Source organism: Pipistrellus kuhlii, unplaced genomic scaffold, assembly GCF_014108245.1.
Source record: "Pipistrellus kuhlii isolate mPipKuh1 unplaced genomic scaffold, mPipKuh1.p scaffold_m20_p_1, whole genome shotgun sequence".
NCBI lineage: Eukaryota > Metazoa > Chordata > Mammalia > Chiroptera > Vespertilionidae > Pipistrellus > Pipistrellus kuhlii.
The window spans coordinates 413,574-441,096 of NW_023425404.1; the positions used below are offsets into that span (position 1 = coordinate 413,574).

The 27,523-nt window shown below is 51.1% G+C and overlaps 1 protein-coding gene across 6 annotated transcripts in view; it reads left to right on the plus strand.

Annotated features, from left to right (window-relative positions):
• Window positions 1-27,523, plus strand: part of TTC7B (tetratricopeptide repeat domain 7B) — a 177,888-nt gene that overhangs the window by 113,233 nt on the left and 37,132 nt on the right. For 3 of the 6 annotated variants that reach the window (XM_045572917.1, XM_036428371.2, XM_036428468.2), the window contains 3 exons: window positions 12,309-12,425; window positions 20,004-20,101; window positions 26,776-26,826. In XM_045572917.1, the coding sequence (XP_045428873.1) occupies window positions 12,309-12,425; window positions 20,004-20,101; window positions 26,776-26,826 (266 nt within the window). The remainder of the gene's footprint in view (window positions 1-12,308; window positions 12,426-20,003; window positions 20,102-26,775; window positions 26,827-27,523) is intronic. The other 3 variants (XM_036428670.2, XM_036428553.2, XM_036428635.2) reach the window with 1 other exon arrangement.

The window sequence follows — 27,523 nt, forward strand, 5'->3', positions numbered from 1 at the left end:
TAAATATATTTAAATTTCCATTATTTTTTTTACTCAGTTATTTTAGAACTGTGTTTTATAATTGTCAAACATATGCAGGGGTTTTCTTGGTGTGTTGTTGTTCTTTCTTACCTTTTGTTTATTGAATTATGTTCAGAGACATATATATATATATATGTATATATATATATATATATATATATATATATATATATATTTGAAATTATTTGAGACTGGTTTTATGACCAAGACTGATTTTCTTAACTATGGTATTCAGATTTTTTGTGTATAATTAATCTAAAACTTATTGAGTTGAAATCTACCACTTGGGTGGCAGGTTGTTCTGTATCACCACGTAGTTATAACAATTTTTGCTTTATGTGGTTTAAAGCTGGATTATTAGATACATATACATTAAGAATTGCTTCATCTTCCTGATAAATTCAATTATTTATCACCATGTAATAGGTCACATTATTCATTTTGCCTCAAAGTCTATTTTGTATGATGTAGACATACATCTGCATACATACATCCACATGCATGTCTGCATACACATATATATATACAAACTAGAGGCCCGGTGAATGAAACTTGTGCTTGGGGGTGGGGGAGGGGGTCCCCCTCAGCCCAGCCTGCACCCTCTCCAATCCAGGACCCCTTAGGGCACATGTGTCAAACACAAGGCCCGCGGGCCAAATCCGTCCCGCCAGGCCTTGCAATGTGGCCCGCACTGCGCTGTCATCACTGCACTCCGCTGCGTTTCCATCACAATGACAGTTTATGACTGTTCAGTAAACCATTCGGCCCACGATTTAGGCTGGATTTTAGATTTTGGCCCCTTCTCTGATTGAGTTCGACACCCCTACCTTAGGGGATGTCCAACTACCGGCTTAGGCCCAATCCCCTGAACCGGCAGTCGGACATCCCTCTCACAATCCTACCAGCCTGGTCGCCCTAACTGCCCCCTACTGCCAACCAGGTTGCCCCAAACTGCCCCCTCCCTGTGAGCCTGGTCACTCCTAACTGCCTCTCCTCCCGCCGCCAGCCTGGTCACCCCTTACCGCCCCCCCTGCCAGCCTGGTCTCCCCTAACTGCCCTCCTCTGCTGACTTGGTCGCTCCCAACTGCCTACCCTGCTGGCCTGGTCACCGCTCATGGCCTCCCTGCCAGCCTGGTTGCCCCACGCAGCCTGTTCAGTCATTTGGTCATCCCTCACTAACCCCACTGCCTACCTAGTTGTAGGCAGCCATCTTGTGAGGGCATAAGGGTTAATTTGCATATTATCTCTTTATTATAAAGGATGTGTGTTTATGTGTGTGTGTAATATCTTTTTCCATTCTCTTATATTCTTATGTTTTAGATGTTCTCTTGTGCTCATTATGTACAGCTAGTTTTTAAAAAATCAAGCTAATGTTCTTATTGGAATATTCAGCTCATCCCCATTTATTGTAAATACTGATATATTTGTATTAGTGTCTGTCATCTCACTTGCACTTTCTATTTGTGCTGCCTTTTTGCATTCCTTATCTTTTCCTTTCCCACTTTCTTTTAGGTCAGTTATGTTCTTATTGCATATTTCCCTTTACTGGTTTGGAAAAGAAAGATGCTGTTTTGGTGGTTGTTTGATGATTAACCTAGAGATTTTATTTAGTGAGGATTGGCTAGCTTTCTGAGTTTGGGTCTAAAAATGGGTTTGTCTTTCCTCTCAAACAGAGGTTGTCAGAGGATGTAAAATTCTAGGCTCGCCTTTTCCACAGCAGGAATAATCAGCTCTGCTATTGTTGTTGGGAAGCTGAGGGTTTGCTCTTTGTTCGTTTTCCTGTCTCCTGTCTTTCTCTCTGGCCTTCTTGCCGTGGTTGCTGATGTTTCATGTTTCATGACAACACAGGTAGGAGTGGGTCCTGCCTGGGATTCATCTGACTTGTTAAAACTGTGGGTTGGCATTGTTTGTATTTTTTTTTTTTTATCACTTCTAGAAAATTCTCAGCCACATGTCTTCAAATATTTCTTCTCTTATAGATAGCCTATGGTTGGGTCTTGCTTCTTTAATTAATTCCTGCCTTTTTCTCAAGTGTTTGTCCCTTTACATTTACTGTAATTAATGATATGATTGAATTTATGTTGGTCATTTTTATATATGTCTTGTCTTTTTCTTGTTCCTTCTATACTGCCTTCTTTTTCTGTTGGGAAAAAAAAACCACACATATTTTTAACCCTTTAAATATTAAATACCTCAACAAAAGGATGAAAAATTGGTATTTGCTAATTATGTGTTAGATCTCTCTAACAACATCCTGAGGTTTCCCAAACTATAATTTAACAAAGTCCATTCCTTTTTATACTGAACAGTGTTAATAAATTCTGAAAGGTTCACTATGTACTGTACTTGGTGTAAGAGCCTCGAACCTTCTTTTGAAATACAGCTTTGTAAAAAATTTCTCATTGATTCGTACATTTTATTAGTAATTTTCCTCACTGACCTGAGAAGGTAGAAGTCGGTGGCAGGTGCCGTCTGGAACCCTTATCTTTCCTACAGACAGTGTGGCCGTCTGCCCCCAGAGCTTTGATCAGACCCTCAGAGACTTTGTGTTTCTGCCATGGAGAGTCCTCTGTAGGTGAAATATCGGGGTGAGCACTGACGGTTTGTTACGTTTTGTTAGTGTAACTCATATGTGCTGTTACAAGTCAGTAAGCCCCACCCGGCTTCTAAGAGCAGCCACTGCCAGTTCTTGCCCTGAAACAAATGGTGGTTGAGCAACTTTCCTCATCCTACATTTTTAATTGGTTTTAATTTTACTCCGTCCTATTTAAATAGAACACATACAAGTCCTTTTTCATGTGCTCTAAGAGCGGTCAACAAACCAGTAGCACACTTGAGAAACCATCGACTGTTACCACAAAGCACAGGGAAGCAGCTCCTGAGGCCTCTGAAGGAGGCAGATACAAGGGGACCCAGTGTGTTTTCTGGTCCATCCATCGCTGTGATGTGTCGGAAGATGCTGAACAGATTCTCAGTGGCCTGGTTGGAGGGCCACACCCTCGTCTACAGCACCCTCCTCTCTGTGTGTGGTCTCTCCCCTGCACAGGTGAAAGGAGATTCTGTGAAATCCATTTCTTTGTACGCCAGTGGGAACTAACTGTATAGAAAGAAGTGAACACGTGTAACATTCACTCATGTAGTGACAGTGATCACTAGCACCTATTCACTGCTTTCTCACAGGCAACTCTTATCAGCACTCAACACATTTTAAATAATGTAATCATCATTACAACCAGGGTGGGCAGTATCATTCCCGTTTCACAGGTAAGGAAATTGAGGCACGGGAGGTTAAGCGGTCTATCTGAGATTGTGTGCCTAGTACGTGGTGCGATGGTGATTTGAACCCGGGCAGCCTGGCCTTCACCTCTGTGCTCGTAACTGCCACTCCCGTCTTCCCAGCACTCCGCACGTCTCCCTCTCCCTGGCTCCTGCCTGGCTTTAGGGAAGGGAGCCGTTTCTGTCCTCCAGACCGTGTGGATTCTTTCGAGTCCACGTCACGTCCTCAGACTTGGGAATGCAGGGAAGCCGACCGAGGGAGCTGAGTCAGGGGCCCCTGGGTCACGCCGCCCCGTGTCCGAGACCTGGCCTTTGGGGAGACGGGGACAGGGCCTGTGGGGAGCAGACTGGCTTGCGGGTCACCTGATCCCCATTTAGAAATGACCCACGGCTTTGTGGTTTGGGGAGAACAGATGATCTTATTTTAGAGCCGGAGCAGACTGGATAGTTCCCGGTCACACATTTCCTCACCAGTGGCTGGTGACGCTGTCTGTGCCGAAGACGCTTGCTCACCAGCTGCTCCCCAAACCCCAGGGCAGGTCCTCTGCCTTGGACTCACTTTCCACCCTCAGCCCCCAGCTCTTCCCGCCAGACAGCACCTAGCACCAGCCTGCCCGCTGGTGTCTGCCTGCTGCTGCTCTGTGCACGGAACTAACGGAAAGGGCTCCATTAATAGAGGCCTGCTCTCGGGCCCGGAGGAGGCCCTGACACGGGCGGTGTGACTCCAGTGTGACCCCGGGGACCGCTGACACCGGCGGTGTGACCCCGGGGGCCGCTGACACGGGCGGTGTGACTCCAGTGTGACCCCGGGGGCCGCTGACACGGGCGGTGTGACCCCGGGGGCCGCTGACACGGGTGGTGTGACCCCGGGGGCCGCTGACACGGGCAGTGTGACTCTAGTGTGACCCCGGGGGCCGCTGACACGGGCGGTGTGACTCCAGTGTGACCCCGGGGGCCGCTGACACGGGCAGTGTGACCCCGGGGGCCGCTGACACGGGTGGTGTGACCCCGGGGGCCGCTGACACGGGCGGTGTGACTCCAGTGTGACCCCGGGGACCGCTGACACGGGCGGTGTGACTCCAGTGTGACCCTGGGGGTCGCTGACACGGGCGGTGTGACCCCGGGGGCCGCTGACACGGGCGGTGTGACCCCGGGGGTCCCTGACCCAGGCGGTGTGCCTCCAGGGGCTTTCAGTCTGGGCCATTTCCAGCACATGGCTGGTCTAGGGCGCTAATCCGGTTAGTAGCTGAAGCAGGAGCAAGAAAATGAGCCAAACTGGGGTTTCTTGAGGTGATTTATTTTAGCTAAATATCTCCGTTATTTGTTCTAAAAATATCACCAGAAGGATGGAGGAGTAGTCCAGATTGTTGACACTTTGACTGAAATGAGAAGCAAAATGTAACTGATATGGGATCTAGCAGGAGCTCCTGCCTGTCAGAGAGAGGAGGTGGGACTAGAGCCGGAGCCCTCCTCCTGGCCAGCCCTCAGAGAGCATGGCCGTCCCCAACACCCGCCACTCAGGAGCAGCCTCTCAGCCAAGGATGAGGGGCTGCTCAGTTCAGCAGAGCCAGGCGTCTGCTCCCAACACTTTCTTTTGCTACGTAGGTGTGTGCGGTGTGGCTTTCCCCAGGAGCCAACAGGCCTGGGAGCCTGGGCTAGGACAGTCACATGACAGCAAGGCCATGATGGAGGAAATGCAGGGTGGCCTGCCCGGTCTGTGGGCACATTGCACAGCGCCTCCTTCTTGAGAAAATGTGGGCCTTCGAAGTGGTTGGAGTCTAGAACTTCCACAAGGGCTAAAACTCCCAGGTGGAAGCTTGCCAGGGCTTGACGGGGCCTTATCCTATTTTTTTAAATGTCGTTTTTGATTTCTTTTTTTAGAGAGAGGAAGGGAGAGAGATAGAAACATTGATGAGAGATGAACATCATTGATTGGCTGCCTCTTGTACGTCCCCTACTGGGGATCGAGCCCACAACCTGGGCATGTGCCCTGACCAGGAATCGAATCAGCGACCTCTTGGTTCCTAGGTGGACACTGAGCCATACTTGCCAGGCAAGGGCTTTATCCTAGAGAAGACGCATGGATGGGAAGGCCCTGCCCTTCACCTTCCTGCGGGGGCTCTGCAGGCGATCCAACCAGCAGTAAGCGTGTGTGCGCTTTGGGGTTTTGCAAAGGGAACAGGTACTCAGATTCCTGAAAAGCCCATAGTCTAGGGCAGTGGTCGGCAAACTCATTAGTCAACAGAGCCAAATATCAACAGTACAACCATTGACATTTCTTTTGAGAGCCGCATTCTTTAAACTTAAACTTCTTCAAAATAGACTCGCCCAGGCCATGGTAGTTTGTGGAAGAGCCACACTCAAGGGGCCAAAGAGCCGCATGTGGCTCATGAGCCGCAGTTTGCCAACCATGGGTCTAGGGTAGGGGTGTCGAACTCAATCAGAGAAGGGGCCAAAATCTAAAATCCAGCCTAAATCGCGGGCCGAATGGTTTACTGAACAGTCATAAACTGTCATTGTGATGGAAACGCAGCGGAGTGCAGTGATGACAGCACGGTGCGGGCCACATTGCAAGGCCTGACAGGACGGATTTGGCCCGCGGGCCTTGTGTTTGACACATGTGGTCTAGGGAGTTCCATCAGGCGGCCTATGAGCTGACATCTGCTGATAGAGTTCCATTATCTCTGCACACATTTCCTTTCATTTTAGTGAAAAGGAAAGCCTTGGGCCCTAACCAGTTTGGCTCAGTGGATAGAGCGTTGGCCTGCTGACTGAAGGGTCCCGGGTTCAATTCTGGTCAGGTGCATGTACTTTGATTGTGGGCACATCCCCAGTAGGGGGTGTGCAGGAGGCAGCTGATCAATGTTTCTCTCTCATCGATGTTCTAACTCTCTATCCCTCTCTCTTCCTCTCTGTAATAAAAATCAATAAAATATATTTTAAAAAGAAAAGGAAAGCCTTGGTAAACTAGACCTTTCCAATGACTAGAGTTTCATAGGCGCCTGACTTTTAGGTGAAAGAGACAGGTCGCAGAGAGCATAGGCCACAGGCAAGTATTTTAAAGACTCACGTTGATCTACCCTAGGAACAGTCTGTCCCCAGCCCAGACTCCGGCTCTCCTGCCGCCCGCTCACGCCTCAGAGCCACCACCTGCCCCCATGGTCTGGCCTCTCCTCCTGGTTGCACTGTAAATTCTTTGAGGGCAAGGAGCTGTATTTTATACCACGCTTAATTCCACAGGGTACTTAGCACAGATCTTCACCTCTCTTAGGGTGTGAGCATTGGGCAATGGGTTAGAAAAGGCTGCAGGGCATCATTGATGTCAGTCGCGTGGTCAGATCGCTTGAGGCCATGCTCCTCGGTCTGCTCAGCGCCCTGACGCCTCATGGGTTTGGGCTCGCACTGCCGTCCTCCCAGGGCCCGGCAGTGCGAACGTGGACACGCACTTCACTCTCAGACGAACACGCAGGGCTGTTGTAAGAATCAGTGATTAAATATTTAAGGTGTCTGACAGCTGCTGCTATGTCGCTTGTCTCGCAAGCACAAGTCTCCTGGCTTGGGGCTCGTTATTCCACAGCCGAGAGCGCTTGTCTTTTTCTGGAGTTGCATTTCCGTTTGGAAATGGATGGCTCCTAGGACTTGAGGCTGGCTTCTGTGGAAGGGGTGCTAGTTGGCCTGAATCTTGAAAGATGAGTAGATGCTTAAGAAGCAGAAATTGATGGAAAGGCACTTCCGACAGGAGGAACGGCGTGTGCGGAGGCCCAGGGGCGTGAAGGAGGGCGGCAGGTGGAAGAAGCTGAATGAGGGACGGGCACTGTGGGCTGTGGAGCCAGATCACAAAAGGTGTGTTGCATGAGATAACAGTCAGACTGGCATCTTAGCAAGTGTCTCCATAAGTTTCCCATCGTCTCTGGAACAACAAATGTTTAAATTGGGTTCATGCGCTTTGAGCCAGGGATGGGGGGTTAGGCGTGGACTGTTTTCCCAGCAGGTGACTTCTGAACTCTTCTTAGAGAAACATCTCACTTAGTTCACGGTCAGACCCGGGGGGGGGGGGGGGGGGGGGCGGGCAGCAGGTGGTCTCAGGGCGTCACTCTCTGCTGTGCCCCCAGAGGTGCCACGTACGGAGATGCCGTCCAGGCTGGTTGGCCCCACGTTTTCTCGCAGCTTGCTTTTTTTTTTTTTTAATCAATCTTTATTGTTCATATTATTACAAAGGTTCCTCTTTTCTTCCCCCCTCCACCAGGTTCCCACCCCACCCTCTGCCCCCTCCCCACACCCCATTGTCCTCATCCATAGGTGCACAGTTTATGTTCAGTCTCTTCCTCCCTCCACCACTCTCCCCCCCCCCCCACTCTATTACAATGAACAGCTATTATTGTTCATCAGGTGGTTCAATCTCCTTTTTTTTGTTGTTGTTGGTGGTGGTGTTTTTTTTTTAATTAATAAACTTTTACACTTCTAAGAATAAATTTTAAAATGTAATAATTTTAAACCTTGTTTTTTTTCTGCCCTGGGAATTGAGAAGCAAACTTGTTTACATGTAAACTTGCCCTTAGGCTATCAAAAGGTGTAGCCATTCAAGTGTAAATGGACACATTGTTTAAAGATAGCTGCTGCCTGGAATTGGATTACCTGTTCTGGGTGGGAAGGGCTTGTCTTCCCCTTTCTCCATTAAAATTAAGGTGTTAGCTTTAAAACCTCTTTTTGGCAAGAGATCTTAAACTTTCAGAACTTTAAATTTTTCAGATAGTAAATCAGTTACTTAGCATTTTCTCAAATCAATAGTACCTCCACATGCCCAAGGATACACTTCACACAAAAGACATTTCCAAATAGGTCAACCAACCTCATCCAGGCCCCACACAAGGCACTCACAGATCAACACCCCAGCGCTATACTAACTCAACACATCCAGATCTAAGCCTTCATCACTTGATTCAGCAGATCCTCAAGTTCCCCCAAAAGTTTCCAGCCATGTCTGAGAGGCAGTCCTGGGGTGTGGGCAGGCGAGGAGCAAGCTCTTCCGGGCCTGGCTGCTCCGGGCCTGGCCTCTGTTGCTCTGGTCCTCTCCACAACCAGCTGCTCAGGGTCTGGCCACTGCCGCTCCCAGCCTGGCTGCTGCTGCTCCCAGCCTAGCCGCACCCGACCCAGCTGCTCTGGGCCCGGCTGCTCCGGGCCCGGCCGCTCCGGGCCTGGCCGCTCCCAGCCTGGCAGCTCGCTGCTTGCTTTTTGACCTCATCGTTTCTCCGGTAGATTGAGTGTAATGCCTTTGGACAAATTAATGCTAGTCATCGCTGTTGGCCTGCTCAGGTGACACGGTCAGAGGCCCCCAGGAGCCCTCTCCTGTGGGAGCAGCTCGGCGGATATGGTGATGGTCTCCTTGTCCTGTTGTTGGTGTCTTTGCCTGTGGAGGAGCTCGGGGTTGGGACGTGGTGATGAGGAGCAGTCTGAGGCAGCGCCTCTGCCTCCCGCCTTCACTTGTGCGCTCGAGGGCGTATCCCAGGGGGAGGCTCATCGGGGCGTCCTGCCCATTGTCTCGGGAACAGCTGACGGCGACTGAGCCTTCGCTTCCCCCCGCCCTGCCCGTGGGCTCCCTGTCTCTGCCAGTCTCTCTCCTGGGCTCCTCTGCCTCGCTCTCCATCAGCGGGCCTCGGCAGTCCGCCTATTGTTCTTCCTTCTGGTTCCCTTAAACCCAGCCCACACCTCTTCAGCTCCACATCCTCAGTCAAGTGCATGCAAGCTGTTATTCCATGTTAATTAGAAGTTCTTTCTCCAGCCAAGAACCTAGCTCGGAACTCTTCCCCAAGCTGAGGCCTGGCGGTGGGCTCTGGCGTTTGGGCACCGCCAAAGGGCCCGTGAGCATTGTTCTTGGAGCCACAGCACCCCCTGTGCGGGGACACCATCCCCACCAGCTGGAGGCCCTCCCTGGGGCAGGCACCCTGCAAGCCCGGCCGAGCCCGAGGAACTGGGGTGGCTCCCAGAGAACCTGGCCCCATCCTAGGCAGGTGTCCGTGGCCAGAGTTGCTCGGCCACCAGCCCGCATCCGGGCAGGTCTCGGCCTCCGGTAGGTCTCCACCAGAAGCGGGCAAGTGGCCTTCGGCACCTCTCCTTCTGTGGTAACACCTCGCCCAGTTGACTCACTTGGGTGGGAGGTTCTGGTGGGAACCTTCCACCCCCTCCGGGCTCACTGAAGATGTCAGCAGGCTCAGCATCTGGGCCCTGAAAACCCCTCCACACACACACACACACCCTGAGGGGCTGTCACTCCTTGCAGGTGGGCCTGGAAAGGCCTCAGGGAGAGTCTGCTTCCTGAGGAGGTTTTTAGCAGAAACCGAGGCCTGGTCTCCTGTCTGGGCTCACGCTTTGTGCCCACCGCTTGGAGATGAGAGACCGCCTCCCTCGCATTACCTGGCTGCCGTCCCATCATCCGGCTCCTGCAAACCCAGGCTGAGGAAGCCGGCCCCTGACTGCCCGGAGCCCCATGTCCCCTTGGGCATTCAGAGGGAGTGTCGGTGCCAGCTCACTCCTGAGCGTGCGCAGTGACAGTTGGGTCACCCTCATTCCGTCTCGGGACCATGGAGGAAAAGAGCCTCTCCTCCAGAGGCCTTCAGACGAGGCCGTCACGCTGGGGGGCTGAGCAGTTCTCCTTGATGTCTAACTTAAATCACTAGAAACATGTTTCTTTATATCCTGGTTTACGGAGAAAGTAGGCGGTGAGCAAAGGCTGATTTCAGGCCCATTGACCGCCGAGCACAGCTCTAGGCGCCATGGAGGTGAGGCCCGAGACAGGGGCTGGGGTTCTGTTACCAAAGGGAGAGAAGCACCAGCCACTGAGAAGGGTTTTTACACAGATGGCATTGACATTGTTCTTAAAGGGCCAACGCAGGGCCAGGCACACAGGCCTTTCAAGGAGAGGAGCTCCTCCCTCTCTCCTCCTCCTCCTCCTCCTTCTCTTCCTCCTCCTCCTCCTCTCCCTCCTCCTCTCCTTCTCCTCCTCCTCAGTAACAACAAGAAGCACCAGCGTACTAAGTAGGGACTGTGAGAGTGTAAAAGTGGTATTAGTTGAAGACTTACTTGATGAGGTGAGGTTTTAGGTGAATTTAGGAAGACTGAGGAGATATGGATGAGTAGAGATTAAGATTGAAAGCATGGCATATATATCCATAGTATTATGACAGAACCATAGCCTTGGGCCGGTGAACTCTATCCTGGAGGGATGCTCAGACTGGGATGTGCCATAGGCCGGCGGGCAGAGCACCTTGAAGAGCTCATGATGTGACTTATTATTACAGACAGGAAGGAATCACTGTAATTTCTTGAACTGGGAATGAGAATTATTTTTGGACATTTTTTAAAATCCTCATCCAAGGATATTTTCCCAATGATTTTTAGAGAGATTAGAAGGGAGGGAGAAGGGTGAGAGAGAAAGAGAAAGGGAAACATCAATATGAGAGACAGACACACTGATTGGTTGCCTTCCGCACGTGCCCCAACCCAGGCCAGGGATTAAGCCTGCAACCAAGTTACGTGCCCTTGACTGGGAATCAAACCCGTGACCCTTTGGTCTGAGAGCCAGTACTCTAACCCAGGGGTGGGAAACCTTTTCTCTGCCAAGAGCCATTTGGATATTTATAACATCATTCAGGGGTCACACACAACTATCAGCTTACAAATTTGGCTGCTCTACTTGGTCAAACGTTTCATTAACTCACCCCCACTGCCTTGGCAGGGCCAGACCAAACGATGCTGAGGGCCTTGTGTGGCCTGAGGCCAGACGTTCCCCATCCCTGTAGCCACTGGGCGAAACCAGGGCTGGAGGTCTTTCTAATACAGTTTCTTCGAGCTGTGCGGGTCAACGGGGTGGGAAGACCACGAAGAGGTGCCTGGGCTCATGCTGGAGCTATCTCAGGTCCTTGACCGTGATGGGCGTGGGACCAGGAGAGCTGGTGTGTAACAGAGAGACCTAAGTAACTTCCTGGGTGGAAGAACTCTGAGGGTCCTAGAAAGAGAGAAGGGTCTAAGCTCAGCGCTCAGAAGGTCTGATGGAGGTGAAGCCATTGGTGATAACAAAAATAGGGAAGAGTCAGTGGTTGTGGAGGGAATTGGTGAAGACCTAGCTGCTAAATAGCAGGCTGGGGGGAGACAAAGAGGAGGAAGGGGCTGCCCTTCCTCGCGGGAGCTTCTGAGGCCGATTTCTGTCCACCTTCACACGATGAGGATCACTGTGGAAGGTTAATTGCAAATATTTGTATCAACGAAGTCATATCTTTTGTGTCATTTTGTAGATAAATCTTAAGATTAGCTTTCAATGAATTTTTGTAGTTTGGCCGATTTCTGTCCACCTTCACACGATGAGGATCACATTTGTATCAACGAAGTCATATCTTTTGTGTCATTTGTAATGGAGCTTGGTTGGGATGTTTTGCCACATCCACCATATAGTCCTGACCTTGCACCATCTGATTACTTTTTGTTTCGATCTTTACAAAACTTGAATGGTAAAAATTTCAATAATGATGATGATGTCAAATCGTACCTGATTCAGTTTTTTGCTAATAAAAACCAAAAGTTTTTTGAACGTGGGATAATGATGCTGCCTGAAAGATGGCAAAAGGTCATTGATCAAAATGGGCAATACATTACAGAATAAAGTTATTTAGTTCCATGAAAAAATTCTTTGATTTTCTTTTTTAAATCCGCAATCACTTAGTTGCCGACCCAATAAATTGGTTTTGTTCTGAAAAAGCATGCCCTTAATGAAATCCCTGTGTCCTCAATAAAATTAGCCACTCGGATGAATTTCGCCCGACCACACACATGGTCGTTGCCTGCCTTGGCCTCAGGGGTGAGGCTCAGACACAGCCCCACGCTGAGCCGTGGGTTCTGGAGCCCTTGTTGGGGTGAGGCCCTTGGACGCCCAGTCCCGGAGTGAGTGCAGTAGCTCGAGTCCGAACCAGGCCACTCCCTCGGTGGTGAGCTGTGTCCTCGTCTCCCTGTCTCCCCCACAGACTGCTGTTCTCCAAAGTGAAGCTGGAGTCCCTGTGCCGGGGCCCGGACGAGGCGCTGCTCACCTGCAAGCACATGCTACAGATATGGAAATCCTGCTACAACCTGACCAACCCCAGGTAAGAGGCCAGCGCAGCCTGTTCTGTGTGGGTTCGCACGGGCCCTGCCTCTCAGCGCCCTCCGACTGGCATTGAGCGGTGCCCCCCAGGTCCCCGACACAGCAGCTGGTAGCAGGGAGCCTCCCACACTCTCTCTTGAAGGGGGTTTTCTCCTGCTGGCCAATGCGGCCATAGGTCATGGGTTTCTTTTGCTTTTGCTTCCATGGTGGCCATTCGATTCAGCTCACAACTGATGACTCTCTGATGACTTATGGGGAGGCTAGTCTGTTATATATTCCAGATCAGATTCTTACAGGAATATTTAAAAGACCTGCACAGACAGCAGGCCACGTCCTGCTAAGGAGAGTAGAACTTGCTGTGGGCATGGTGAAGTGCTATTTTCAAAAAGTTAACACCCTGACTCAACTAGAAATTAAGCATGTGTCAAAGATTTTATTTCCTCACTAGCTAAAGAGGGAATCAGTAAAATGGTAAGGCTTGTACCAAGGAGACTTTACAAAGAGATTCCCTGAAACGAATTTGCACAAATAAATGCAAAAACACGGTCCTGTAGGACAGTGAAATATCTTGTTTGGGATCATCTTTTGTGCAAGGTGGGAATCGATTGTATCTGGACCAGGCGTGGTCAGTGGAGTCAGTCCTAGGGCTCCACCCCACAGAGGCAGACCATCTGGGGGCATGCACTGTCCACACACACATACACACTCACACACACGCGCGCGCACGCGCGCGGAAAGACACCCCATAACCTGCTGTGTCCATTTTCAGGCCTGGGCAGTTTTTCTGCTGCATGTTTAGGTTACGGAGTGCACCCTGCCTATCAAGCAGGCAATGTAACAAACAGGGATGTAACAATAACAGTGAATTCTAACAACCGCTCCTACATTCAGAGTGTTTTTCAAGCTCGTAGCTAGATGCATGGCCAGCTCAGATTGTGCTCTTAAACTCAGGATCCTAAAAACGCATGACTCAGATGGTAAATGTGTACTGAGGGTGTGGCATGCTCAGTCTGGCCCCCCAGGAGGCCGGCACGTGGCAGTGGCCGTGGCCGAGGTCCCCAGCTGCTGGCCTGGGGAGAGGAAGATGGGGTGGGCCACAGGGAGCAGCAGAGAGTAGGCAGGGCTCCAGGTGAGATTCTATTTTGCAAAAGCTCCTACAGTTAAAAGACACCTCATGGCCAAAACCAGTTTGGCTCAGTGGTAGAGCGTCGGTCTGCAGACTGAAGGGTCCCAGGTTTGATTCCAGTCGGGGGCATGTGCATTGGTTGCGGGGTGTGCAGGAGGCAGCTGGTCGATGTTTCTCTCTCATCAACGTTTCTGGCTCTCTATCTCTCTCCCTTCCTCCTTTCTGTAAAATATCAATAAAATATATTAAAAAAAAAAAAAGAAGACACGTCATGGTCAGGGTCCTGCTAACGGCATGGGTCCTTGGGACCTGACATTAACAGACACGCCCGCAGGCCCCTGAGTGTGCTTCAGAGGGGGCTCGTCCTGGAAAGCCACGCAGCCCCTCGCAAAGCTGGGGGCCAGGACTTAGAAAGAGTTCCCTTCATAACCATAAACCCTCCTCTTGGTGAGAAGAGAGTATCTTTCCTTTTGAGGGTATGTTCTGAAAATAAAGATCATTTTAACTTTTTAAATATTCTCCTTCTCCAAGTCTTTAAGCAGAAATAGAAAATGCTCATAATTGTGCCCCCTAAAGCCCCTCCCTCCTGGCCTATCAGAAGCAGCAGGTTTGGGGGAGACTCTGCCCCCAGCCCAGCCAGCAGGCGATCCCCCCCAGGCCGCTGCTTCCTCCCGTGGCTCAACACGGTCCTCTGCCCGTGCCCCCTTTAGAAATGAGAAAATAAATCCATCAGCGAGCGCATTGCCAGTTTTCCCTCGTTTCTCCACACTTCTCCCACCTCCCTACATTTCCTCCCACTTAGCAACCAAGAATATTGAATGTGAAGAGAAAAAAAAAAAAAATAGCAGAATTGGAGAGCTTTTTAGAAATGCTTAACCAAACGCCTGGGCTGTGTCCCTACTTCCTCTGTTTCCTGAAGGGTCTTTGAGGGCTGGAGCTGGAGGAACCCTCGCTTCAGGCGCAGCCCGGATGGGGTTGGGGGATGGATAGAGGGAGGCCCATCACAGAACTGCACCCTCCAGCTGCTGCTCCCTCCAGCTACTCGCCCCTCCAGCTACTCCCAAAGCCTGAGGAAGGGGGTGGTAATCAGGCAGCCCCTTATTAAGGAGCTTCCTCTTTTTAAAAAAACACTTTATTTATTTTCTCTGGGATTTAAATAAATGTTTCTCCTGTAGCCCTTACCGTTGTGCACATTTAGACATCCTCCCCGAATGGTGGGGAGATGTGACCTTGGCAGGAGAACAGAGCATCGAGGGGGAGGGCCGTGTCCTGACGGGGACGGCACGCGTGCAGTTCTCCCGTCAGCGCTGGTGCAGCAGCCTTGAATCTACGGTGGGGTCACACGGGGTTTTAGAAAAGGGTGGAATCGCATGAGCAAATGCGTGAGAAGTACCCCTGCTTAAAAACAGCAGCAACAGCAGAAACTGGGCAGCACGCAGCTGGGCGGGAGGCCTGGCTTCTACCTGGAGAAGGTCCACGCTGACTTCCCGCTCAGGGCCCCTTTGGTTTGGAGCCTGATCGGAGGAGAGGGGGAGGGGAGGAATGAGGGGGAGGCAGGACTCTGCTCAACCTGCCAGGGCTCCTGCCCCTCCCGCTCCATCCTGGCGGGCACAGGCCTGCGGAGCACAGAGGACGCCACGGGCAGTAGCGGGGCCAGGTGAGAACAGACCCAGCTTCGTGTTCTCTGCGCGGCCCCTTCTGCTCGAAGGAAGGTCTCTCTGAGCTGCCACGGAACCGCACGGGAGACACTCGCAAAGAGCGTCCCGCCCGCCGCCGAGGACGTGTGTCTTGCTGCGGGCAGAGCGGTGGGTGTGCTCTCCGAGTGTCCCTCTGGCGAGGTGTCTGTGGTGGCAGAAGCCCGGACGGGCTTCCCTAGGGGCTGCAGCTCCCCTTGCGTTTCGGATAGAAATCCGTCTCCTGTTCGGTCCTCACTCTCTTCGTCGTCTCTAAGGCCCCCTCTGCTTGTGCGTTTTCACCTGGCCACGCAGGACAGTGTGACCTCTGACCCACCTGGCCACGCAGGACAGTGTGACCTCTGACCCACCTGGCCACCCAGGATAGTGTGACCTCTGACCCACCTGGCCACCCAGGACAGTGTGACCTCTGGCCCACCTGGCCACCCAGGACAGTGTGACCTCTGGCCCACCTGGCCACCCAGGACAGTGTGACCTCTGGCCCACCAGAGCCCCACCCAAGGCCCAGCCGCCTCCCGGACCGCACAGGACAGCCTTTCCCTAGGCAGGCGGCTCCCTGCGGTGCCCGGCCTGTGCCTTAGCCTGGCAGGATCTCCGCTGTCCTTTCCACGCGAGGAAGATAACATCGGAGCGGAGCAAGCTGGCATAACTCGCCCGAGTCCTCCCAGGGAAGCAAGCAGTAGAGCAGAGTGAAACCCAGGCCTAACACTAAAGCTCCCTCCACCTCTCTGCCTCTCTGCATGGCCAACCAGCTTCCTTGTTAAAATACGTTTCTATTGGTTTTGGGTTTTTTTTTGTTTGTTTTTTTTAAGAGAGAGAGAGAGGAAGGGAGTGGGAGAGAACCTGCAACCTGGGCCTGTGCCCGACCGGGAATTGGCCCCTTCTTCCACATTCTCATCCATCACAACATTCAGAGTGGAAACCAAGCGTCTCCATGTTGAATAGTTATGCGTATATTCTGTTTTCAAAAGGAACTAGGGAACGTAGCCAAATACAGTTCCTCGGCTGGTGGAGAGGAAATAAACGCTGTGTCATTGTCGGTGGTTGAAGCTCACGGTTAAGATTTTGGCCTCAGTTGGGGTTTCTATCATTTGGAGTTGGAGGTCCCTCACCCGCCTTCCCCGCCCGCCCCCTGCACCAGACGGCTGGGAATTCTCCACAAACCAGCCACCCACACGGCCCTCAGAGGGTGTTTGCAGGTGTATCTAATGGCGCCTGGATGTGCCTCGCAACTCTCCCTCCTCCGACTCCTCCATCTGATGGGGACGTCTCTGCGGCACAGGAGGCGGCCTTGCCCGACGTCACCTACTTGCTAGGACAGATGTAGGGATAGAAGCCCGCTGAGTCCCAGGACCAGGCATCACACGTGGCAGCCAGCCCTGTGCTCCGGGACGTGCTGAGAGGGAGAGCCTGCAGGATTGTGGCCGAAACGGACATGTCTGACCCACTGTCTCAGGTTTGGTCCATGGAAGCCCAGGCATACCCTCCTTTTCAATGCCAGCAGCTCAGGGCGTGTCCCGGGATCCCCAAGCTGATGGAAAATGCACTCCATTTTGAGATAACATCTTCTGAAAAACTCCTACGTGGGGAACCATTGCAATACTTATGTTTTTGTAATGTTTTTAGTAATGTTTACATTAAACACAGGGACCCGTGCCAGAAATATTCAGTCAGTAATGTGTGCAGTGAAAATGTACATTGATGTTATCTGCTGCTCAAAGACATTTATTGTTTCTTGGTGGTGGAAATAACTGATAGGTCAGTTTCCAGAAAACACATAACCGGTGACGTAGAACGTCCGGCTGCCTGGTCCTCTGTCCTGAATGAAGCAGGTTTCCTCCTGTTTCCGGTGGATTTCTCTAGCTCCATCCCTGAGCGTGGAAACGGCAGCCTGCAAGCCATATTAAGTCTCAGACCAAACCTTGTTTGTGCCACTTTTCGCCACAGCTGCAGTGAGGAAGGAAATTGTGTTCCTTTGTTGTGGAATTTGAACTTCTTAACAAAAAAAATACCACCCTTAGCCCCCAGATGGATAACAAATGGACAAAGGAATGTATTAAAGACTCACAATTCAAGAGGCAAATCAGCTTGTTTTTGGAGGTTCTTGGATGGAATATCATGAGAGGAAAAAAGAAGACTATTGTTTGTGCTGATAGGCTTCTCAGAATTGTAAAGAACAACAATAAAAACAGGGGTCTGTATAGCGGAGCCCCTTAGCTCTATGTCCTTCCAGTTACGCCTGGGGGGGGGGGGGTCCCATGCAGGAGAAAGCTGGAGAGGGGATTTGTGCAGGAAGCAGCCACCGACGCTGCTGTGCTCCTCCTGACCCTGCCTCCCCCCACCCCCACAGCCACTTCTCCAGCTCAGGAACACTGGGCGGGCGGCGGCTCCAGCCCTCCCCAGGACCCCCTCACTCTATGACCTCACGCCGCCTCCTCTTCATGTGCCAGACGGGTATCGAACACCCAATTTATCTTGAAGGCTCGTTCTGGGACACAAACGAGGCCCTGGCTGTGATTCCTCTTTGAAGAGTAGGGGCCAGGGGTCCTCGAATCCAGATACAAGTTAGAACCTTCTGGGGAGCTTTGAAAAGTGTTGACTGCCCCAGAGGTTCTGATTTTGTGTTCTGGAGTGGGCCCTGGGCGTGAGCGGTTTTAGAAGTGCCCGGTGACGTCCCTGTGCAGCGAGGGCTAAGAAGCACTGGTGCCGAGTGGACACATGAGGAGGGCGTGTACGGGCATGATGATCTAGAGCACATGTGTCAAACACAAGGCCCGCGGGCCAAATCCGTCCCGCCAGACCTTGCAATGTGGCCCGCACCGCGCTGTCATCACTGCACTCCGCTGCGTTTCCATCACAATGACAGTTTATGACTGTTCAGTAAACCATTCGGCCCGCGATTTAGGCTGGATTTTAGATTTTGGCCCCTTCTCTGATTGAGTTCGACACCCCTAATCTAGGGACTCGCAAGTTTCCCCAGTAGGGTAGATGGGGCCCTGGGCTTGTAGCTCTCGTTTTTATATTTTATAACCAGAGGCCCGGTGCACGAAATCTGTGCACAGAGGGGAGGAGGGTGTCCCTCAGCCCAGCCTGCATCCTCTCCAATCTGGGACTCCTCGAGGAATGTCCAACTGCCCAGTTAGGCCCAATCCCGGTAGGATGGAGCCTAAACAAGAAGTCGGACATCCCTCTCACAATCCAGGACTGCTGGCTCCCAACTGCTTGCCTGCCTGCCTTCCTGATTGTCCCTAACCGTTGCTGCCTGCCAGCCTGATCACCCCCTAACCACTTCCCTACCAGCCTGATTGATGCCTAACTGCTCCCCTGCCAGCCTGATTGCCCCTAACTGCCCTCCCCTGCAAGGTTGATCACCCCCAACTGCCCTCCCTTGCAGACCTGATCCCTCTCAACTGCCCTCCCCTGCTGGCCTGATCACCCACAACTGCTGCCCTCCTCTGCTGGCCATCTTGTGGTGGCCATCTTGTGTCCACACGGGGGCAGCCATCTTTGACCAGATAGGGGCAGCCATCTTGTGTGTTGGAGTGATGGTCAATTTGCATATTACTCTTTTATTAGACAGGATAGAGGCCTGGTACATGGGTGGGAGCCAGCTGGTTTGCCCTGAAGGGTGTCCTGGATCAGAGTGGGACGTGTGGTGGCCTGGGCGAGGGGCCTGTGGTGGTTTGCAGGCCAGCCATGCCCCCAGTGACCCAAGCAGAGGCCCTAGTATCTGGGATTTATTTATCTTCTATAATTAAAACTTTGTAGCCTTGAGCAGAGGCAGGTCATGGGGGAGAGTGGGGGGGGGGGGGGGGAAAGCTTGGCTTCCTCCATTGCCAGGGAAACCTACGCCTCCTGCTCTCTCCAGCTCCATGGCTGCCACCATTTTTTATTAGGATTTTTTTATCTTCTATAATTGAAACTTTGTAGCCTTGAGTGGAGGCCAGGGCCAGCCAGGGTTTGCAGGAAGCTTGGCTTCCTCCATCTTGGTTGGGTTAATTTACATACTTGCTTCTGATTGGCTGGTGGATGTGGCTTGTAGGCATAGCAGAGATACAGCCAATTTGCATGTTTCTCTTTTATTGGCTGGTGGATGTGGCTTGTGGGCATAGCGGAGATACGGCCAATTTGCATGTTTCTCTTTTATTGGCTGGTGGATGTGGCTTGTGGGCATAGCAGAGATACGGCCAATTTGCATGTTTCTCTTTTATTGGCTGGTGGATGTGGCTTGTGGGCATAGCAGAGATACGGCCAATTTGCATGTTTCTCTTTTATTAGTATAGATAGCAAAAAGAGGCTGAAATCAGCAAGGTCCGTGGGTGTGGTTTAAGCCAGTTGACTGCTGAAAGCAATCCCAGCCCCAGCCAGGAAGCAGGTGCTCTGTGATAGATGAAAAGGTGCTGAACAGCATCAGAAACACACCCAACATCAAAAGCTGCTTTGCGCCGAAACCGGTTTGGCTCAGTGGATAGATCGTCGGCCTGCGGATTGAAAGGTCCCAGGTTCGATTCCGGTCAAGGGCATGTACCTTGGTTGCGGGCACATCCCCGGTGGGGGGTGTGCAGGAGGCGGCTGATCAATGTTTCTCATTAATGTTTCTAACTCTCTATCCCTCTCTCTTCCTCTCTGTAAAAAAAATCAATAAAAATATATTTAAAAAAAAAAAAAAAAAAGCTGCTTTGCAGGAGTCTGTATTGGTGGAATCTGTTTCCTCCCGCCCACCCTTCAAATGACTGACATCCCTCACCGTGTGTTGCAGTGATTCGGGACGAGGGAGCAGCCTCTTGGACAGAACCATTGCAGACAGGCGGCAGCTCAACACAATCACCTTGCCAGACTTCAGCGACCCGGAGACAGGTGAGAGCAAAGACCCGGCGGGGACGGAGTGGTGTCAGCTCCCAGTGCGAGGCCTGGGCCCCGAGTGACAGGGATGCGGACGGCCGCTGAGGTTGGGAACACAACTCACACAAGTCGGTTAAACTTTCAGCCGAGGTGCATTTTGCCCGTGTCCTTTCCAAGTGTGTGCACAGCAGGGAAGTCATGTTACATGGCCAGCACGTCGCTGAGGTCTTTCTATTTCTCCTCCTTGCTCTTAGAGCCTAAAATTCAAAACCAAAATTAGGTTGTTCCCGTCTCCACCAGCTTCCCCTCTGCTTTCCCGGTTCTCCCTCTCGCTTTAGATTGCGGACCTTGCTGGAACCCAGGTTTTGATTCCTAATCAGTTGCACATGTGAACACACGGACATCCAGCACAGAGCCTGTAAGGAGGCGGGGGGCTGAGCTCTGATTCCACAGCCCCACTTGGCGGCCTGCAGCACTGGCCGCCGCTGAGAGGTGTCTGTGCCTCCCTCTCCTGGCCTTGCCCCATCCCCCCAGGTACAGAGGAATACACAGTCCCCTGTCATTCCAGCGCTCCCAACAAGCAATTCTAATGGTAATTGCGGCTGTTCAGGGGCAGTTTGGAGGACTGACAGACCCACAATAATACCCAGAAGTTCCCTCCGCTTTGAACCTCAAGGAGTTCCAGTGAGTCCCTCGGAACCCGGCTCTGCAGCTGCTCCGCTGCCCGGGCCTGCGGGAGGCCAGTCCCGGCTGGGTGTGCCTGCTCTTCATGAGTTATCGCTGGCTTTGAGAGGAGCCTGGGCCTGAGTGAGTTTAGAAGTGCCCGGCGATGTCCCTGCCCGGTGAGGGCTAAGACACACTGGACACCTGAGCAAGCCCCCCGAGGGGAAGCGAGGGAGCAGGCCTGACGCAGGCATAGCCAGCTCCTGCAGGCATTCCTCTGTCAGGGTGGGAGGGATAGGGCCTCTGGCAGCCAGCTGAGGTACCCGCCCAAGCCCCATATCGCAGGGGCCTGAGGCTGCTTCCCTGAGCTAAGCTTCCTATTACCAGCGTGGGAAGTCCCATCCCAGGGCCCCAGGTCAGAAGGACACCGGGCCTTGGGAGCATCCTGAATTGCCCTAGCGCAGCTTAACACTTAACATCCCGCAGCCACTGCGCCACACGCAGACTGACAAGCCGCACTCCGCCTCCCCCTGGCCCGGCCCGGCCCGGCCCGGGCTGATCTGCAGGCCTTTCTGGGGGAGGCTACAAACCAGGCAGAGACTCTGACTCAGACTGGTCCAGTCCTGCTAGCGGGGACTCGAACCCCTCGTTCTAGAATTGGAAGGTCGGCTCTCAGGACCAGGCTGTCTTCCTCCCGTGCCCCTCCCCCAGGAGCCTGTGAGGACAGTCGTACTCAGACCCCTTTACCTCCGGGGCCTCGCTGCTCTGCTGAACCCCTGGCTTCAAGGGCGCTGGCACTCGCCACAAGCAGAGCCACACCCGTGGGCATCGGCCAGGGCACGTGGCCGGTGGACGTGTGAACTGCCACCTCCCGGCCCGTCGATTCCGCCGCCCACGGCACTCTGCTCCTCGTGAAGCCACGGGCACGCTTCCAGCCCTTATTTTCTGTTCCAGAACTAAAGTTTACTTCCTATTTTTTATCTTCTCCTGTGGAAACTATTCAGACACACCAAGCTGCAATATAATATAATGAATCCCCACGTGTCTGCTGCCAGCCTTCAAGAACTAGTGTTCATTTTCCAGCCATCTCTCCCACCCCACACTTGGGTTTTGGAGTATTTTAAAGCAAATCTCAGACATCATATTTCACCGGTTAAAATGTCAGTGTAGATGGCGAAGGTAAGAACCTTTAAAAAATATTGCACAACACCATTACTATATACCTAGGTCATTACACAGTGCAGGCTTGGGGAGTGGTTAATTGCTGAGAGTACAGGTCTCCACCTCTGAAACTGTCCATACACAGATCTGTGGAGTCGCATTAGGGGAACCCATGTCTCGGAGCTTTGGCCTGGCTGTGGGTTTTATGAAACGGATGTGGCAAATTGAAAAGCCCTCCCCCCTAAAGAACATGATTTCCCAGCTAGCGTCACCTCTGGCCCTCCCGCCCCTCCTCGGTCATCGAATGGTCCCAGCCATGGAGAGAGGAATCCAGTGGGGTGACAGCGATAACTCTGAAGCTGCAAATCGCTGTCTTTTCTTTGGAACAAATCGGTAGTTCCTTTAATAGAGGGTGAAAAAAAAGGGTTTTCTTCCCATGGCCTCCAAAACAGGATGCAGAGTAAGGGGCTTTGTCTTTAATCTCACCCAACACCTCCCTAAGCAAAACCATGCCTTTAACTTGTGAGCCGTCGCTGTGGTGGTCTCCCCACCGCTGGGTCTCTCCGGCCCAAAGGCAGGCAGGGGGCAGCCCTCGCTTCCTCCCCCAGTGCCCAGCGCACAGCCACCGGGCCAGCCGAGAGAGCTAGGGCTCCGCCGCCCCAGGCTGGGACCTGACACGTCCTGTCCCTCTGTTCGCACCTGGGAAACATAAATACACCGGTCAGACCTCATTTCTGGGACGTCTCCCAGCCCATCTCAAACAGTTCGGTTCTCCACCAAGTTGCTCACAGAAAACACGTCTGGGTTGTTGAACCAAACTTTAGTTTTCAAAAGGACGACCCTTTCAGGCTGACACCCTAGCATCACAAAAAAGCATCTCTCGGCAACAAAGGAGAGGATGCCTTTATGGCCGGTGGAATCAGTGAGGAGCACAATTTGAAAACAGACAAAGGCCATCCAGAGTGCTAACGTTGCTAAGGGTGTGAAAGGAACTGATCACAGGCAGCTGAAGAGGTAGGAAAACCGCTGCTGATTGGATGAATGAGAACAGTTAGTCGCTGACTGCACTTCAGAGTCAGTGAACAAGCAAAGATGCTGCAGGCCAACCTGAAGGACATCCCCGGCGTGAGGCTAGGAGCGAGTGGTTTGGTAAAGTTTAGAAAAGAAGTGCTTGTTTATAGATTAAACAGTACATGAGACAGGTGCTGGGTATAAGGAAAGGTAAAACAGGGAATCATCTGAAGGTCTGGGACGGTTTAATTCCATTCACGTTGTTTCTAATGGGGGGGAAGGATTCGGTTTTTGAACACATGGCCTCCCGGAACGCATTGAGTCTGAGAACCGAGGGTCCACTCTACACTCTGAGTAAGTGCTTCTCATAGAAAGCAAACCTAGAAAGCGTCAAGTCCTCACCCTTTTCGACGGAAAGACCAATGGTTTCCCCCAGAATGCCCTGGGGGTTGTAGGGTACAGACATGTTCTTCTCGGTGGGTCTGTGGCTGAATCGGTGCCCAGGCAAACCTGAGTTGTGTAGACTCCATGCTGTCGCTACAGAGCAATTAAACAACCAACGGGAAACAACAGATTTGTTTTCTTAAAAAAAAAAAAAAAACAACCACTTGTATCCTGTTGTCGAGTAGAGGAATGATTGTGTATGACATGACCTTGTTTTCTTTGCAGCTTATGTGAGTATATTAAAAGCTAGTTTTATTTTTTCTTTGTGTTTCTAAAGTTTTTGTTTTGCTTTCATCCTTTTTTTCTCTTTCACTTTTTAGTGTCAGATTCCTCCTCCTCCTCTTCTCTTTCAAGAACCGAGTCTCCTCTCCACCTGTTTGTATCTTCTCATCTCCATTCTCATCCCAAACCCGATATCTTTGTGTGGCCCCCAGCAGCTCACTCATCCCATGGCCCAAGCCCCCGCCAGGAGCCCTCTCGGTGTAAACATGGTTTTCCTTTCTTGGTAGATCCGCTTCATTTGCCTGATGTTTCACTTTCTGATAATCTTCCTAACTGATAAGCTGGATGGGGAACTCCATCAAATTTATCTGAGAGAAAAAAATCTTACTAATTTGAAGATCCAAAAGGCCATTTGGGGCAGGAGGGGGTATTGGCGCCCAGCTTCCAGCCTTCTCTGTGAAAAGTAAAGAAACCTGTTTTTTGAGCAGAAGAAACAGAAGCTTTTCTAGGTACTTTCTGTGCTTTCCTGGCATTGATAGAAAGGCATTAAAATTGCAAGTTTTTTGTTTTTTTTTAAAGGCAAATTAGAACAATTGGCAGATAATTTAGTCTACATATCTCTGGTTTTCCAATTTAGAAATTAATTCAACAAGTATGTAAAAATCAAGCTAGCTCTCGAAAGATAATGGTCCTGTGCCCTTTAAGTATGCGGTTCTCGAACTTTCCTGAGCCTTAAGGTCACACGAAGAGCTTTGAAAGCTGTGGATTAGATCCCGGGCCCCACCCCAGAGTCTGTAGTCCAGTGGGCCTGAGGGGGGGCCCAGGAAGCCCCATTTATAAGATACCCCGTTTAATTCCAGAGCTCGTGGCTTCTGCACAGCATTTTGAAAAGCAATGCTAGAAATCATTTTCCATTTGCAGGAAAGGGAAATGTAGGGTTTATGTTGTGAAAATACTCAGGAAAAAAATTGAGCAGCATTTTAATCTAATCTTGCTTTTAGATAATACTGAAAATTTCAAGGCTGTTTAGGGGGGTGTGGGACCCTGTCAATGAAAAGAAAAAGCCTGAATTAAATGGAATGCTGGCTGGTAAAGGCTTAAAATGGGACCTAAATATGAGGATATCCACCCTTTTTTTCTTAGACTCATTAATTTAATGTTCACCAGAAAAATTAATCTCCATATCCATGATTTATAAGGACTCATCTTTGTTCCAAATAAGCAGTTATATGCTGACAAAAGCTCATGAGGAGAACTATTGCCAGCGAAAACTACTTTCTCTAATGTGCTCATCTTTTATATGGCTAACCGCTCTGTTACACACACACACACACACACACACACACACACACAGAGCCAGGACAAAAACAAGGCTATCATTTAAAATAAGTCATCCAGATCTTACCTGTCTGCATACTCGGTGCTCTGAAACTTGCTTGAATGACAATCCCAGTTTCATGAATTGGAAGATGGAAATAATGCTATCCTATATAATAAAAGGCTAATATGCAAATCGAGCCAACGGCCAATCGTTATGGCACACACTGACCACCAGGGGGCAGATGCTCAACACAGGATCTGCCCCCTGGTGGTCAGTGCACTTCCAGAGGGGGAGCACCGCTCAGCCAGAAGCCAGGCTAATGAGCACAGCATCGGAGGTGGTGGGCAGCCTCTCCCGCCTCCACAGCAGCCCTAAGGACCCCTCGGGGGATGTCCACCTGCCGGCCTAGTCCTGCTCCCCACCCCCCGAGGGGTCCAAGATGCGAGAAAGCGCAGCTGGGCTGAGGGACACCCCCTCCCCCAGTGCACACATGTCATGCACCAGGCCTGTAGTGAACTATAAACTGTTTATGTTGTTTTTAATCCCTTTCTTAAAAATAGATTTTTCCCCCCTCAAAACAATGCCTAGCAGCAATTGCCAACTTCATTTTTCCCCCCACAAAAGCTGTTTTTTGTATTGACTGTTGCCCAGTTTTTTGTGTTTTTTTGTTTTTGTTTTTTGTCATAAAACGGGATCTCACTGTTCTAGAATCCCTCAGCAATGTTCCCATGCCCGTCCACTCATTCGCACAACATGCCCTCCGACCTCCGTTCCCTGCCAGTGGGTATCACATTGTGTTCCTGTAAACCCAGGCAACTGAAGTCCTGGCTCTTGTGAGGCACATTAGAGCAGATCAGCTAGTGAAATGCTGGGTGAGGAGCGCCCACTGGGCTTTCTGCTGAACATCTACAACCCAAACGGTGCTCAGTTGTCCGTCTCTGAGGCTGTGAGTCATCTCCCCCACCCCCACATTCAGGGAGCACCTGGCCAGTGACCAGGTTTTTTTTTTTTTTTTTTTTTGTGTGTGTGTGTGTGTGTGTGTGTGTTTTTAATATATTTTACTGATTTTTTACAGAGAGGAAGGGAGAGGGATAGAGAGTTAGAAACATTGATGAGAATCATCGATCAGCTGCCTCCTGCACACCCCCTACTGGGGATGTGCCTGCAACCAGGGTACATGCCCTTGACCGGAATCGAACCTGGGACCTTTCAGTCCACAGGCTGACGCTCTATCCACTGAGCCAAACCGGTTTCGGCAGTAACCAGGTGTTTTAACTAAGACTGACTCGCCCAGGAACCTTCCCCGCCCCCTGGATGCAACGTGTAGTTAGAGACAGAGAAGCATACCATACGTCGGCGATTAAGTGTAGGATTTCCCGATTAAAGTTATGAACTTGAATCCCAAGTCTAGGGACAGACAGCAGCAACCTGACGTTTTATTAATTTCTCCCTCCAATCCTTTGACTTCATAGAGATGAAAACTGGCCAACCTTACAAAACTCTTGGAATCACAATCAGGGTTCATGTGCAGAACGATCTGAAAACCGCTTGTTTGATTATTTTTCCCTTCCCTCTGGAATTTCCTGCCCTGGAAACAAAACACAGCACACGGACTGGTCAGCTCGCCTGCGCCCGGAGCGCTGAGACACAGAGGGGAATGCCCAGTTGGCCTTTGTTTAAAAAAAAAAAAAAATCATTGTTAGTGGAAAACTCTGTGTCATTCTTGAGTCAAAATCCGATTCCAGACAGCCAGGCTTACAGTTGGAAGGTTATTAGAACTCTATTTGCTTTTTGTAGCCTTAATTTTGATTTCTTTCAAATGTTTTGTTTCTTGGTTTTAATTTTTGGTTTGATTTGTTGTTCCAAGGCAACTCTCCAGAAGTATACTTTCATGGTTTTCCCTCCCTTTTTTCAGTTAGTAAGTAGTCCACCGGTCTGCTCACCTTCCCCAGGGCTCAGAGTCACGCTTCCCTCCCTCACGGAATGTGTGTGGTGGTTGCTGGCGGGTGGTTGTGGGATGGTGTGGACATTCAGCTGCCACCCGCTTTGCCCACTCGCCTCCCCCACCCCCACCCCCACCCCCACCCCTCCGGGGCTCATCTCTCCTGAGGGCTAATGCTTCTGCCACCGCGTGGATTGACATTCTGAGGAGGCAGTACTTGCCTGGAAAGGACCACAGAAGAAGGCCTAGCGGGGAAAGTGCCCAGTAAGGCTGTGAGCGGAGGGTCAGAAGCCCCCCCTGTGCTGATCGGAAGTGGGACACCTGGTGGCCCAGGTGCGGGCCATCTGTAAATTTTGGGTAGAGGGAACCAGTGGGATCGTGACCTTCCTTTCCAGTTCAGCCATTATTGCAGCATAGAAAAGCAATTCTAATCATTCATTTCCCTAAAATAAGCTAAACAGACATCATCAAACGTAAACTACACCTGCCAAAATTTAAAGGAGACAAAACAATTCCCTGTATCTAGAACTAGTGCTTCAGGTGGTATCATTCTTTAAGGCCCTAGTAGATGACCGCATTTTCCAAAGGCTGTTTCTTAGACACCGATTCTGCCTGGCCCAATGTTTTTAGAGACTCACAGTTCACATGAGCACATTAAAGGCTCTGAGAAGTC